The 16,804-nt window shown below is 39.7% G+C and overlaps 1 protein-coding gene across 1 annotated transcript; it reads left to right on the plus strand.

The window, feature by feature from the left end:
- Positions 1 to 719: 719 nt before the first annotated feature.
- LOC8030307 (alpha-tocopherol transfer protein-like) lies at positions 720 to 16,531 on the plus strand. Its single transcript, XM_029971040.4, has 6 exons — positions 720 to 870; positions 4,971 to 5,136; positions 6,183 to 6,422; positions 9,852 to 10,045; positions 13,822 to 13,932; positions 15,688 to 16,531. The coding sequence occupies exons 2-6, from the start codon at positions 4,980 to 4,982 to the stop codon at positions 15,913 to 15,915; spliced, it is 930 nt and encodes a 309-aa protein (XP_029826900.2). The 5' UTR covers positions 720 to 870; positions 4,971 to 4,979; the 3' UTR covers positions 15,916 to 16,531.
- The last annotated feature ends 273 nt before the right edge of the window (positions 16,532 to 16,804 follow it).

Here is a 16,804-nt window from a genome sequence, read left to right on the forward strand (position 1 = left end):
AGCTACCCAACTTGCTTCATACACTCACACTGGGTTAAGGTAATAATCTTCAACTATATTACTATTTATTCATACTAAAAACGTATTACAAGCTTAATTCTGTGCCTTAAACACTAAATATGTACAAACGCACGTGTCAATAGGAGTTCGCTCGCGTTTCTAGTTTCTAATGGGAGCAAAGTTATTTTTCAATTCTTTCAAGTTGTTTTCGAAATAAATATATAGCAAAGCTTAGGTTAGTTAAATTAGGCTACTGTTTATCGGCTCATAAATAAATCAATTTAGGAAATCTCAGTAAACTATTTATGACATTTTTCAGCCGGAGATTCAATGTTACTGCCTGTCGGATAAAATATCATTGTGAAATGACATAACAAGTGTATCGCTTCAGTGATGTTTCAGCATATATGGTTAAAGAATCGCGCCATAGAAAGAACTCTCAGGACTGACATCAAGCAAGCTTATCTGGCGTAGGAAACTTACCACATAACACCATGTTTCACGTTTTCCCCGCCTCCAGGAGTTTGAAAGCAGGTCACGCAGGAAACCTCTCCGATATCTACGCTGGCAACGTGCCCGTGCGCTTTCTCTGCGTTGTCTGATTATATTTCGTGATGACGTAATGTACGCTCGGTTATCTCTAGGTTTGAAAGCGCTGTTCATTTGTGCTGGCAGGATTACAACACCATACTGCGGCATATGTACGCATTCCCCGGTCCCATCCACAAAAAAGCAAGGTAGATCAAAGTGAGCCGGTGCATTTTTCTTTGCAGGGCCTACGTCCTACGTGCTTTACTTGTTCATCACCATAATAAATGCTGGATTATCTATGAGAAGCCACGGACTATACATATACAAAGATAATCAAAGGTAAGTTCTGTTTTCTTGTCAGTCCTCAGTCCTTACCTTGAAATGTACGCCCACCGAGAGATTGCAGCAATCTGCACTTTGTGCGGCTTCTGCGTCCATGGATGTCGGATGTTTCACCCTCATTTGCACTGCGTGCTATCCTCCCTCTAAGATTGAATGATTGTTTGTCGTTTCCACACCTATAATTCCTTGTTGAATGTATCCACTCATTTTTCCTCGTACATTCGACGACCTCCACGAGGACGTTTTCACAACGCATATTACCAGCTATCGAAGCAATATAGTGGTGTTTTAAAACGTATTTACAATTGGGTTTGTAGTTTTTTCATGTATCAGCAAACAAAGAAACCTTCAGAAATTGGTGTTAATGTAAAAAGTCGTATTTGTGCCTAGCGTCCCTCGGGACGAAGAATTTCGTAGTCTACCAGGTATACTAACATAGAATTGCCATCTGCATGACAGCTGCGAAAGTGCCAACTGCGGCAGAGGGCGGGTTCTTTCTTTTTGGCGATACCTTTCGTATAAAATTACTGAAGGACAGAACGTTTTAGATAAAAACAAATGTACATGGAGTTCCCGAGAAACGAGAACAGCGTTTCTATGCCCGAGTAAATAAACCATAGATGCATCACAGAACGCTCGAACTCAGTGAGAACAATGCCCTAGCGGTTGAAATAGAACGCGAAAGTTTGAGGACATTACGTTACCTGGATCAAAAGATAATTGAGAAAAATAAAACCTATCTATGAGTCAACGCCCACCTAAGCCTAATATTGTCAAAACAAAACTCGGCATTGCGGATGCTTGTAGGAGTTATATCACTGGGAAACACTTGTAGACAAAAGAGCGGATACTGTTTCCTATCTTGCTGGCATGTTTTTCTTTATCACTGCAATAGATGCTACAGGCGCCCACAATGTCATTTCTTGTTTTGACAATTGTAAGCTTAGGTGGACGTCCGCTCACAGAGAAGTTTCGTTTTTCACAATGATATTTTCATCCAAGTAACGTCATGTTTTCAAACTTTCGCGTTCTGTACCCACCATTAGCGTCATATTCTCCCGGAGTTCGAGCTTTCTGCGGTGCACCTTTTATCTACCCCGGGTCGAGAAACACGGTTATTTTTTCTTAGCCTATAAAATATATCTTACCATATTATTTTCAGAATATGTCTTTACTACAAGTGGAATGCCTTAATTATTTTGATATCAATGCAAGCAAATTTATTTTCTCATATATGGTAAATAAGGAACCTAAAATCCAATTTAGGTACTGCAATACAAGGCCATATAAATACTATATAGCCCTTTAACATTCAGTTTTCTTCAGAATTTTAGCATTTCTATTAGCAATTGCTCAAAACAAAATCTAGACAAATCATCGTTTTATCAGCTCTCGTAGTGCCAATCGTTATAAAAAGCACGAAGTGGAAACAGTCCAAAGTCTAAAAATATAATTTATTATGAAAAAAAAGAAAATTTCTCGTTCCAAAAAAAAAAAAAAAAGAAATACACGTTGTTAGTGCAATTTTTTGTTTTTGTTTATTGAGACGGGTCAAATATACTTTGAGTGTCAACTCTCGTATAACGTTTGTTTATTGTCATTGGTAATAGTTTCTGTTATTGACTGGTACTGTTTCAGTTGTGCATAAAGCACTGCGGTGACGTAACCAAGACACCGGAAATACTGCATGTGCTCTGATATATTAGAAACATTTTCTGAATTACACATGCATGTCACGTTTATCAGAGCGCTTTTGTTTTCAGTAAATATGTTTGGTATCTTCAATCACTCCATTCATCGAGAAAGCCTAAAAAAACCTTCAGCACGTTAGTTTCTAGCAACAGTTGTCCCGTTTTGATAAAAGCTGAGTCATAAAGCTCCGAATGACCGTGTATTGGTTCTATATCCACGCGACTTTAGTCTAATACAAGTTTGGGTGAAGAGATCCTGCTTCAAAAGGCAAAAAGACGTCGAATAAAAAATAAATTAAAAAACATTGTAAAAATCAACTGGGCGATTATCTATAAACGCATTTATCGTTGCACACACGGGCTGGTGTTCGGTCACGACAACCAAAAACTGGAGCACATTTTTTTTTTTTCAGAAGGCTTACAATTTTTTGTGGCGTTAAGTTGTCCGCTAAAGTTAGTGGGGAAACTAAATTGGTGCATACGTCTTGATGTCAAATTTTCCGCTAAATCTGAATGGAACCAGCTGAATTGGTGCCTAGCTTCTTACATCAATTTTCCCGCCAAACTTAGCGGGAAAACTGAATTGGTGCTCAGATTGTGACGTCAATTTTTCCGCTAAATTTAGTGGGGAGACTGTTTCCGTGACCAGAAAACAGGACATCCATATAGCTGAAAATCTCGAGTTGTTGCTTAATATTGCTATGGCCATGAAATACCCATGTCGTAAAATTCATATTTTAAAGGACGATAATAATGTATCTTTCTCACCCAAGTTTGTTATGAATTTGCAGTTGTCTTTTGGGGCGAGTTGAAACGTAAAGGCCATTTCTAAGGTACCTCTTGGAAACGCACTTTACGTAGAAAATTTGAAAAGTACAGGGGTCAATGGATTGTCGGTGGCACACATTTAATACCAGTTGCGCATTAGTAGTGAGCTACCTGTGTCGAGAACAATATTAGAAGTCCCATGCGCTCGCGTGGCTTAGAATCCCTGCAGCACTATCTGTCATTAGAAAGCTTAACCATTGCCGAGGCTTCCGAGGCTTTTGAATACTTGTCGTCACTTCCCGCTGCACCAGCTGTCGCTTACTTCTAATAGGGAGTTTTCGTAAACAACATTCCTCCAAGCCCCCCCCCCCCCCCCCCCTCTTCGCCAAGCTTTCCGCAACGAGAAAGCCGCTACTGCACCTGAGCGCCGATGGCCAGGACTCTAGAATTCCAGGTTTCGTAGCGAGTTGCAGAGAGCTTTGCCGGGCGGCGAAAGCGATCTACCAGAACTCCCTAATTTTAGCACCGATTGTACAAGCGCTCTGCGAAAAAAAAAAAAAGGCAACGATTAGCGCGGCTGAAACTACCAGTTTGGCAAGTTGAGCTACCAGTTTTAGTGCGTTTGATAATAAGTTGACGGAATAAAAGTAGTGCTGGGCAATTAATCGTTTGACTTACTGATTAATAAATTGAAGCTTTAATCGCGATGATTTTGTTTCAACCGGTTATTCGGCAAACTTCTCATTAATAGAAAAAAAGTAATATAAACGCTTTCACCGCTCAGACGTGGTCATGTATATACCTGTAGGCGTGGCAAACTTTAGGTGAAATTTTAACTTAACGTAAGCTGTAGGGGAGAGGTTTGTAACTCCAGACAAGTAGAGATAGCTACACGTGTTCCGGCCCCTTCAACGCCGCTCGAGTGTCCGTTTTGCGCCGCAGAATCTATTGTGAACAATCAAAGGAGGTCATTCTTGCCGGAGAATATTAAAGAACGTCTTTGCCTCATGCAGCTTAAGTAAAAATCTGTGAGTGTGAGTGCTTTTTAACTCTTAATTGTATACTGCGCCGTTTATCACGAATTTAGCAAATGAAGAAAAAGTAAATTTGACGTTTTAAATATTGTATGTATGAAAATGAAAAAGGCCGATTAGTCTATTAATTTATTGATTAAGAAGCGGCGACTAATCGGGTTAAAATTTTTAACCGATGCTTTTTGTCGAGTACGCAAAATTCATCTAAAAATCACACTGAAATCGATGTTGACTGAGCGATCGCTTGCAGACCAAGTAGGTAGTAACGACGGAAATTTAACAGACACTGATATGTCGCTGGTACACACTACATCCTCCGTGATAGTTCAGCTTACTTCCGTTAAATAAAACTGGATGTCTTCAAAGCCACGCGCTTGCCTGGGCTTTTTAATATCGCCCATGGCTGTACCATACAGCATTTCTTTTCGGGACAATATAAAAAGTAGCGTATTTGCTTTACAGTAGAAGCAACTAAAGATAAACTATATCTAGTTACTTCTCTGTGCGTGCCCGGCGCGAAGACCAAGAATATGCTCCAGACTATATTTATTCTAACCTGATATCGCTTACAGCGAATGTTTAATTACATGTAATTGTCTCACAGGTGAAGACTATGTCATCGGACGACGAGGCCGAGCATGTTTCCGATAGGCTGAAAACCAAGATCACGCCTTTGCCACCGGAGCTCCAGAGGATAGCCGAAATCGAGTTCGGTGAAACCGAAGATGGACTAAAAGAGGCGTTGATGAAACTCACACAGCTTCTCCTTGGTAAGAAGCTAAGAATGAAACGACCACCGAAAAAATAGAGTGACTCAAAATTTCGTTTTCACAAGTGGGAGAAGAAACAACAGCAAAAAACGTAAGGTTTTCACAAACACTAATAAACCAAGGACAAAAGTACATTGTTATTTTGTATCGTGTCGTGTAATGTTTTAGGAACATTACGAAGATTGTGAAAATTCAAAATACACAGATGAAATAAGTGGATACGCCAAAAATCAGGGGGACTCGCTTCTTGAGCGAACATGTCCTTCTTCAGATCGTCAATCTAGGCTTTATGAACATAACTTTTATTAGACTTAAAATAGGAAACTATTAATTTCACGAATAGAGCATGCAAAGCTTAAGCAGGAAAACATATGGTAGTCCAGGTGTGTTTGTTCATTAATATCACAGTTTCGGTTTAGTTCTCATAGTCGGCCCCCTCACCTTTGTGCTTCTAATCATTGTGTCTGTGCTGTTTTTCTGTTGAATGTGAATCAAAGAATTGATTTTTTTTCAAGGTGCGAGGAATAGTCGACAAATGAGAAAAAATAACATGAAACATATTAAGATTATCTAAAAAAATTAATGTGTTAAGTTTATATAAAATTTCCTTTCTGAAGTGCCTACTATGTTGGAATAGCACCAACGAAGAATCTATATTATTTAATTGAAACTGAAGGTCAGAGTGCATGTTTTTCGAAAAACCTTAATTTAGTTAAAATATGTTTAAAAAAAAAGTTAAATAAAAAGTGAAATTGGCGACATTCTTCCCCAAGAATAAGGCATGTCATTGAATTAGGCTTACTGACAAATATTTAAGCGTCGGTTTAAAATTCAGAGTAAAGAAAACGCGTGAACCCTGGTCGCTGGGCAGGAGGAATGGACCACGAGTATAGATTCCACGGCAATAATCGCAAAGGAAACGCTAATATTGTGAAGTAACGATACGTTAAATGAAAAAAAAGCGATGATGTCAAAGTGTTCATTTAGTCGCAATAAAAATAAACCCGAAGCTTCGTCTTCGCTCAAAATTGTTTTGTTTTCCCCAGGGGAGCGCGACCTGAATGCAAGGACGGACCCAGAGTTCCTTCTGCGCTTTCTGCGTGTCCGAAAGTTCAAGGTGAACGTTGCCCTGAAGACCATCAAGAACTACTACAGAAACCGCGCCGCTTACGCTTCGTTGTTCAGCGGCTTAACGCCGTCCAGCGTCAAGCAAGAAGCGAAGTGTTTGCACGTCGTGTTGCCAGAACGAGACGTCCGCGGCCGCTTGGTTCTCCTTACAAGAATCGGTAAGCGCCTTGCGCCTCTCCACAACCTAACTGGGTCACGCACGGTGCAGCAAGCCGGAGCAGCAGCACCCAGAACAATCGAAGCCCGCAGTGGCATCAAACGCAGAAACAAATTAGACCCGAATGTTTACGTCGGCGTAAGACTCGGGCTCTGTTCCCGAGTTAACGCCATCTTAGTGCGATGACGATTCGTGGAGGTTAATTCACAGGCTTTGGTTACATTCTAGGTGGTATTGGCTGGAGGGAGACTGACATGGGCTTATATTAACTTTGGTTTTAGCTTAGTTGGTCTATACTAATTAAAAAGTTTAGGACAGGTGCTAGGACAAATAAGACACGAAGACAACAGGACAGGCTTTGTGGAGCCTGTCCTGTTGCCGTCGTGCCTTCTTTGTTCTAGCGCCTGTCCTTTTTTCGGGTCTTTGTCCTAGCGCCTGCGCGGTTGTCTTCGCGTCTCCTTTGTCATGGCGCCCGTTTTGTGGTCTTCGTGTCTTCTTTGTCCTAGGCGCCTCTCACGTTGTCTTGGCGTCTTCTTGGTCCTAGCGTCTGTCTTTCGACATAATGATAGTGTCGAAGGGCATAATCAATGTCTTATTTGTCCTCATTTTGTGCCTCCATTGTCCTCGTGTCGTTCGCCCTTTCTAAACCTATTAATTAGCATGGAGTTAGTCTGAGCATTGAAAAGTACGTTTTGTTTTATTTGCCTGAAACCTCTTGACCTGGAAGTCAAACGGGAACCAGGAGCCATTTCTGCTTCGTTTCACCATAAGTCGAGACGTAGCCGACACTACGAGCTGATGGGACCAATCAGACAAAGTCAAAAGTGCACCATTATGGTGTTCGAAATGCCTATGTACGCATTCTATCATCGCTGAACGAATCATAAACAAAGAAGGCCCAGTAACTTGCTCTTCTGACGCTGCATGATTTGTTCAATTACCTAGTAGCGTCGGCATTGTCTGGACGTAAGCTGAAACGAAGTATAGTTGGGAACGTTTTTGGGAATTTAAACCGGATGTAAACCGAGACTAGAAAATTCCTGTTGATCGTGTTACCACTCCAATAACTTATACGACAAAAAAGAATACGATGCATGTCAAAGGCGCCGCCGGAGTATACATTATGGTGATTGGGACTAAAGCAACTATCAGTACGATGGTGATTTGGGCCAGTTAGTTCATAGCAAAGAACAGCGCCGAAATATCACAAGGCCCAAGACAAGAGGGTCAAAACAGCGCCGTATCTTGTGCCTCTGGCTTTGGTGCTTGTGTTACTTCGGTGCGGATATCTTGAGCAACTAGCTATGAAAACTGAATATGTTCGCGAGTTTAGGGTGACTCCTAAACAAATCGCCTTTTTTTTCTGTTTTGATATGTTGCACTCTAATTGCTGTTGTGCTTGCTGGTGTACATTGTCCTCGACTTCCGAAGTTGTAAAGGCGCCATTTATATGTAGGAGCTCACTCACCCACTTGTGCCCATCATTGGATGAACGGTTTATTTTCTTTTGTATAGATATATATATTTGCAGATACAAGCTTGCTTCATTAAACATTTGTTTAAAGATTTTACATCGCTCTACCTTTTCAGTGGTAATTAACATATTTATAATCAACCGAAAACCAAACCAAACCGAAGTAAACATTAATTGGGAGACGTCTCATACTAATTCGTAAAGCACTGTTGTCAAAAATAATAACAAAGGAAAACCTACAGGCGTATGCCTCAGCCGCCACTAGCTATATTTCAAGATTTACGTGATTATCTGCGTGAAATAGTGCACAAAGAAGAAAACGTGCTCTTAAATTTAAGATTATAGAAACATTTTATTATGTTTTTTAAGTGCACCCAGAATGCTAGAACTGTTCTATAGACTGAAATAAAACTTAAGACTGTTTCGAGTGATGGGTTTCTGTATCTTAGCAAAGAGAATTTTCACTGCACGCCGTTTACCGTAAGACGGTTGGTTCATTGGATGAACAATTAATTAAATGACGATTTAACAAATTAGCCAACTTTCTTCTTCCTTAGTGTTGAGAACGGTTCTGGCTTATGTTTACGTACTATGTTCCTTGTCGCGTCACAAAAAACAAAAAAAATCCATAAACAAGTTTTTTTGCATAAATTATTCGTTGTGCGAAGTAGTTTTTAGAGGTACTGGTTGTCACAGCACAAACACGACGTTTTCGCGTTTAAAATGTGTGCGTTCAGCTAGAATTAAGTATGAGTGGTCCAATATGCACACAGAAGTAATTAAATTAACCACATTAAGAGGGAAATCAGTAACACTCCGTAACGAGCTTTTCGAGCAAAATCCAGTTCATATGCCTCTATTTGCCTCGCTTTCAGATAAATTGACAGCTGATAGATGTTATTTGCAAGCGAGATAAAATGAGTGGACGGGAGCATTATTTGCAAGTCGTCTGAAAAAAAACAATACAAGAACAACCAAAAATAAGATTGCACATGGCGAGTAACAATTATAAGCAATAGACAAGCATTCATGTCTCCCCGCTTTTAAAGTTAAAAGTCAGCTTTGGAAATAATCGGCGTTAATTAAAATTAAAACATTATAAATACTAAAATACGGTTCGGTGGATCGACATGGTGACAACAGGCAAAACTTGAAAACAAATTTGTGGTCCTTCCTGATCTATCTCAAGCCACAAACGATGTATAATAGCAGATTCTGTTAAAGAAAATAATTACTCTTTTATTTTGAATTTCCTTCGAGAGAAGGGGCGCCTGCCCTGCGACAAGTATTTATGTTTATTTAGAAACAATACCGCTGGGTCATACTTTTCAATGTAATTACCTAACCTAGCTCTAACTCATGATAAATAGAACTGACAATGTAGAAAAAAGCTAAAAAATGTTCGCTACTGTCAAAGATAATGTTTTTTTATAAGACGTAACAGATTAATCAAGCCGTAGTTATTTAGCTCTGTCAAATCTAGCCCATAATCTTACTGAGTATAGATGTCGACCACATTGGCAAGTGATTTCTATTACCTAATCATCAAATTTTATATAACTATCAATAGTTTATATGTCCTCAACTGCGCAATAAACAAATTTGACACCTTCTTTGAATGCTTGTAACCGGAATCACATCTTTATAGGTGACAGATTGTGATTAGACATGTAGAATTTGCATAGAAATGGGAAAGTTGCCTCGCACTTTTAACTTTGTTTTATGAAGACTATTCCTGGAGCAATCAGTGTGGATTAACGATTCACAAAACGTCAGTTAATTTTAAACCCAAGGACAAGTTTAGTAATGCTCCCTTCGAACAGGGGCTTATGGTATAACGATTAGTGAACCCGTTTTCTACACCGGTCATTTCGACTTTGAGAGTATACATATTTAATCAGGGCGCTCATTTTGCGTGCATGTAAATGAGTTGTGACAAGAGATGTCTTCCCCCAGGAGCATGGATGCCAGACACTGTATCATACGAAGAATTCCAGCAAGCGTGCGTAATGTGTCTTGACCACATGGCAAATGATTCGTCGTCCCAGATGGCCGGCATCTCATACGTCGTTGACTTCGGGGGATACACCACGAGCAAGATGTTCTCCTGCAATATCAGCTTGATGAAACGTGGTCTACTCTATTTACAGGTGACGGTACTTCACCGTATATCAACTTTTTTTTTTAATCCCAACATGGTAGGCGGCGTGGCACTCTGTGAAAATGCTTCTTTTGTGTGTGTGTTTTTTTCTTACTCGTCGAGCACAATGGACTAATTGCTGCACTCAAAAATAATGCCTAACAAATGAGGAGGCCCGGAATAAATTTCTGCGATTCCTCGTTTCACGTGTTTTTATCTTCAAAAATAGGCCTGTAAACAGTTCTAAAATGAAAAGGTCCTGAGCGAAGATAGAATCAAGAATATGCTGGGAACAGTTTTAAACGGCAGACAACTATTTGCTTAATGGTTGTAGGTTAGTGTTGATTGCAGCGTTCATAGTCTTATGAAACCCCGCTTATTAAGAAGCTTTATTCACAAAACTGAAATTACAATATTAAGGACTCGTTGTAATGTGATATGTCCTATGTACTTCAATTAATCAATCAGAGCTTTATTGTGTCTCCCAAACTGCTTTCGGGACCTTTTTCAGGGTTACACTTGACATAATAAAACAGCACTGAACTAAACAAACTACACGGCAATCCTGACCACTATACTATTCTTGAACTTTTTAAAAAGTATACAAAGGTCCACGTGAGGGTTAAAAGACTTGGTGTACATGAGTATCCTCCCTGTCAGCGGAGGTTTTTCGTATTCATGTAATCATGCCTGTACGAGCGAGTATAAGGACACAGCTGTGCATTCGTAAATGTATTCATTAACTTCTTCCGCATAAAATCACAAGGAGAGAGAATTGTTGTAAGACGCCTGAACCTAAATATCTGAACGCAATACTTTATTTATAAATAACGAGATATGAACCGAGAACAAAGATTTACACTCGAAAGGAGAGCGTTTAAGATCATTCGGGGAGTACAAAAAGCGTTGTATTAAAAAGAAAACAAAAAATATATTAAAATAAAAAAATGACGACCTTTTGCTGTTAATTCAATGACAAAATATGTTTTTATCAAATCATTATCATTAATTTTAACATATATCGCTTCGTTAAGGAAGAAATTTTCGTAGAAATGCGCGGCTAATTAATCTGCGAGTGCAGTTATTCATCAACACTGCAATTGCATAAGCGAAATTACAAGACTATTAAGCTTGTCAAACTTTGTGCAGTCCCTTGCAACTGCAAAATGACTGAGTGAGACTGCATCAACATCGTTGGTCTAGTGCTTCCCAATTGTCTCGTTTTATTTTATTGAATAAGTTATGTAATTATACAATCCTTGAAAAGGAAAGTGCCTTATACCATATTCACACGGTCAGCATAAAGGTACGTATAAAATAGGTCCCTTTGCTATCGGCGAATCAGCCCGTGCTCTTGGGGCGCGATCTCACGCCACGCGCCGAAGATCGTTAATTGATTGGCCGCAGAGAATATAGGTCTTTTAGCTAAAGGTACCTTTACGGTCGTGTGAATGGGGTATTAGCAACATATTTTCGTGCGAGGTTGTTCGGAAGCCTATTCATTCAGTCAACGAGGGAAGGTCAACAAATGACAATGCCAAACATAAAACATTTTGATCATACGAGTGCCACTAGTTTTGAGGCACTAACAATGTTAAGCGCTACGTCCAAGGTTCCAGAAAAGATTGGATGTTTAGGCCTATTTTCCTTCGGGTCAATTTGCCATACATTAAATTCTCTTTGTATGACTTTTTATCTTACTTTAATGTATTAGTTGTTAGTTGAAATAAATAAACGCGGGGGTAATTTTTTATAATCTTGCTGAGGTTAGTCACGCGCTTGGCATAGTTCACTGGCAGTGATTATAAAATAAAAGTCAAGACAAAATTAGAACAAGAAAGTCTTCCTTCTGCGAGTGTCGTTTGAGTCTAGCAGTGGTCTCTTGTTCTTTACAAATTTAAAGCGGGCGATTCACTCTAATTAGCTCTAGGTGTCGTGCATATAATCAATAAGCCCTTTAGTGTAATTCGCTGCCTGTATGCTCTAAGCAAAAATGTCAACGCATTCACGATTGTGAAAAACACCAAGTTAAAAGCTACATTTCTGTTGTTACTGAGTAAAGAAATATTTGTTAGATGAAGGCCGCCTTATTTATAATGAAAGCCACGACATAGCAGGAAGCACAACTTAGGGGTTGCCAGCACTTTAGATGTTTAGTTCAAATACATACAATACCATCGAACTATCCTATTACACGCTTGAATCCGATTGATGAGGATTAACTGGAACTATACAGCTTGCAAGTTTGTCTGTTCCTCGCGCATCTCGTGCATTTCTTTCCCCGCCAAATGCGTCCATATTCTTTTCCTTCCTCAGACCTTAACCAAAGATGGCGCGCCCATGACTGCCTCCTTATCGCGCGTTGCCTGTGCGTACCTTGTAGTCTTTTAAGCGGCATTACCCTCATAGCGTTTCGACGAATCAACCGAAGACGCATTTTGCAGCACTTGCTCGCCGTACAGTTACTGGCAGCCTAATAAACACAGATCATACGCTGAGTCCAGATCGTGTTATTATCACTCCGCAGTAAATAAGGTGGCGGCATTAGACGCTGTAAACACGCCGAACAATAAATCACGAGGTAAGAACCATGATCATAATAAGCATGGCCCTGCGCTTCGTGCAGCCCTGTCAGTAACTACGAAGTCTCAAACAACCATATACCAATATATTAGCCGATAACGCAAAACTTGTGCGTGAAATATATTTGAAAAATAAAAACTACCACAAGCTTTGGAATCTGTCTTCGTAAGAGCTTTAAAATGTGTCAAGCGATCTAACTCAGTTTCTTGATGTCACGCAACTCAACAAAACGCTAATGGCAATCACAGCATCACTGCAGTTGGAAAGTCCATCGCTCGCACCTACGGATCACGTCCAGCGAATAACAATGTCCATGACTTGTTTGTGGTTTGTTTAACGCAATGGTGAACGACAAATTGGCTGAGTGGATGTTTCTTCAATAAAATCTGTTGTAAGTGGCGTCTGTCCCTGTCAAGCCCGTTTCTTATTTCGATCGTGTTGCAGTTCGCGCCACTTTAAACTTTTGAATTAATAATAGAAAAAAATCATCTGTCCTGAAAAATACGTTGGGCTTCTGAACATTATGTTCTGCATGCTTGTTGTTCTCGTCACAGTTGTACTTTGGAGCCATTGTCACTGGCCCCTCGTCGATGTTACAAGCCACCATTGGTAGATCGAAACTATCAGTCCTGGTTTTACTTTTCCGGGTAAAAAACGCGCGTCGTTTCTTTTTTTTTTTTTTTGTTTTGTTTTTTTATTGTGAGTATGAAGGTAAATTGAGAGCCATTCACGCGGCCGTTTTGATGTGTAGAACAAGTTTCGTAAATTATATTTGAATATCTTAAACGGACTCGACTACTTATTCCTCAGTATTATTTCAAAGTCCCTACAGTCATGTTACGTTCATCCGACGTTCAGTAAACTGGATTTAGTTTTGTTTCAGGGACGAACACACAAAACCCGCTTCGAACTACGTTTGAATATGACGCAATTATTTAGATAAATTGTGATTTAACGAAAAGAGTTGTAAGTACTCCGACAAACGTTTCATTGCCGTACTATCTTTGGATAGTATTGTGTTTACACTTGTGTCGTTCGCAGGCGTACTGACGGTAGAGAGGGTTGCGTGAAAGAGTGCAAAGTATACGCACCAGGTTTGAATAACGGCATGCGCGCATTCCTTAGTTTAGCATACAGAACGATGACAGAATAGAGAAAAACCTTAAAAAGACGTTCCTAATTTCTTTACTACTTTGTTTACAGGACAGCTTGCCACTGAGGACGAAAGCGATCCACGTCGTCAGGGAGTCCTACGCTTTCGATCTCTTGTTCGCGGTGCTGCGGCCCTTTATCAAGAAGAAAATAAGAGATAGGGTAAGTATCAAATTTGGTTAGAAAAATACAAGTTGCTGGCTTTCAGCGTTAAATTGGAAAGTTTGTAGCACACGAATAATTTACGCTGAAAGGTTAGCACGAGCATTGTTCCTAATACCCGAATTTCTAATCAATATTTATAATTCTTTATGACTAGGGTTTCTTTTTTTATTTCAAACCTTTATTAATTTGGCGGTGTATTTCCTTGTTCTCTATGGAGAGCATACAGAGTGGTATAACTAGTGATGCTTGCAGTAGAATTAGCTGGAAAAAATTTATCATCGGAGAACTAGTATTGTAGCTCGCCAGTCAAACGCCTAACTTGGCATAAGCTTGGCGACCCTAGGGGCCTAACTTCGGCATAAACCGGTTTTGCTTCAGGGTGTTAATTAGTGCTACACTACTTTTTTTTGTGGCGTTTCTATGGCTTTTCTTTCCACATAATTGTCCAAATATGAGACTCAATCGTAAGATGTCGCGCATAACCTCAGAACAAGCAGTGAAGCTTAGCTTTGACACTTGTCTGGCTATTTTAAGCCAAGATAGATATCCAGACTCTGGATCAAAGAAGGTTAATTTCTACTTTAGCTTTTTCGGGCTTGTTAAGGTTTTATATTTCCAGACAAAGACCATATTTTGGCCCCCAAAACTAGCTACTTGGGTAATAGCTTGTAACAAAAAAAAAATAAGTACAAGGCCAGCCAAAAGACGATTTGCGCATGATCGACCTCGAGCTCAGTATAGTCGCATATCACTGCGAGGTTATCGATCGATCATCGTACCGACTTAGAGAAAACTCGAGGGATTGTCGCAAAGCCTAATATCCGGAAGAGACTTATCGTTGAATGCGGGCGTATGCAAAACGCGTCGGGAAACAAACTCGTCCCTGTGTGCTTTTCCGTCTGTGTACGTCAAGAGCCAACGTCCCTTGACCGGATCAGGCCACAAAAGGCCCGCACTGCGAGGAAGGTGCTGTTGTTATGGGAAAACTTGACACCCTAAATGAAGGAAACGATTGGCTTTACAATCGTTGGGATGTTTATTTTAAGGCTTGGTTTCAGCTCATTTGGAATATAATGGCTTCTCGCAACCAGACAGACTTTTGTCAAAAAGTGCTTACGTTTATATTTTCTCTACGAAAATTTAACACTTTTATGTGCACGCGCCGATCTTCCCAGCTAATGTTTTAGCCAACCTCGTGATTTATATATGCCTCTAGGCTACTTTGAATGAACAAATGAAGCGTATAAAAATGTCTAAAGTCTGCAATGCTCAACTCTTAAAGACTATTTTACTATATGTCCGGCAATTTTACCAACCTCACACAGTTTTATATCTGTTTCATTTTGTTAAGCAATCCCTTATATCACCAAACAGATTGTTAGTACAGCTAGGTTTATTTTGGTGATAAACCGTCATGATAAGTTTACTTTATCGAATGAATCTGGTCGATTTTATCGAATACAAACATCAAATCAAAAAGTTTTAACTGTGATGTATGGATGAAGAGAAAGTTGTCAAGGCTGAGTAGTTCTGTCTATCATAACATAAACATAGCCTATATATTTAAATGTACCTTCACTATTGCACGCGACAAATAACAATTGATTTTGTTCTCCAATATGAAATTATGAAAACGAATGTGTACAACCCCGTAAGGCACATGGTTTGACCGCATTTATGTCAATGCGACAAAACACTTCCAGAAATTAACTTTCAAATGCTTAGTTGATGTTTTTTTTTATTCCCACCCAGATCTCTTGTCATGGATGGAGTTTCGAAAATCTGCACAAGCAGATCCCGGCCAGTGCGCTACCAGAAGAGTACGGAGGAGACGGGCCTGCGATTGACTTCGACGCTTTCTGGAAAGGATTGGACCAAGAAGAACCTCTGTTCATCGAGAACAACAGATACGGCTACCAGATGCCTGATAGCGGGACTCCCTTTTCCGATGATGACCATCTAGCAAATACGACGGTGTGAAACAAAATACCGAACGGAGACCTCATTTCCAGAGTAACTTACTTCTTACAGTTGCTGCTTACGTTTATGCTTCAAAACATTGTAGAATACGCAGGGCTGGTGTGTATGTTAAGCCGTCCACTTTGCAAATGTCCCTCCGTTGGCTTTTTATGTTTTTTTTTTTTTCATACCTGGGTTCCAGTAAAATTTTAAAACACTGAAGTACGTTTTGCCCCATACTATAAACAAAATTTATCTGGCCGTGTTCAAAGTAAAACAATCGGTATTTGTGTGGTATATGTATACGTTGTTTTTTATGTGACCTTGAACAATTATCAAGACGATGATTGACATGCTTAACAAGCTGAGTTCGTATAATCATAGTCTCTACAGTTTATTTAAAAGAAAACGTTATCCCATGTAGATTCGGATATGAAAAGTAGTATTCATCATTCACTACTTCTCATTAAAAATATTCTCTGTGTATATAGTTCAGCAGTATGTGCACGAAATGAGCATATGTCAAGATCGTTGCAAAATAATAAATAATATTTTCTACAAGATACCCAAGTTTTAATTTAAAATAGGCTTCTCGTGGGATATGAACTTCCTCTGAACTTCTCCCACGGTTCCTTAGTACCACTTTATTCACGATTCCTGCACGGCGTAAGCTGCCTAGTCGCATATTTTTGTATTAAAATTGTACGTTAACGCTTAACTTTTCTTTCTTCTCCGAAGTGTCATCTGTACATTTTCATCTGTACATTACATCATCACATAATCACCATCACTAGACACGGCACCGCGGGCCTCCTTGGTACGGGCTTTTGCCTTTCTGCGGTGCCGCGCTCTCCTGAGCAAATAAAACATTATTATTATTATTATTATTAAGTGAACTTTTTATTTTAAT

This window comes from Ixodes scapularis, unplaced genomic scaffold, assembly GCF_016920785.2.
Source record: "Ixodes scapularis isolate PalLabHiFi unplaced genomic scaffold, ASM1692078v2 PGA_scaffold0__279_contigs__length_252992795, whole genome shotgun sequence".
Classification (NCBI taxonomy): domain Eukaryota; kingdom Metazoa; phylum Arthropoda; class Arachnida; order Ixodida; family Ixodidae; genus Ixodes; species Ixodes scapularis.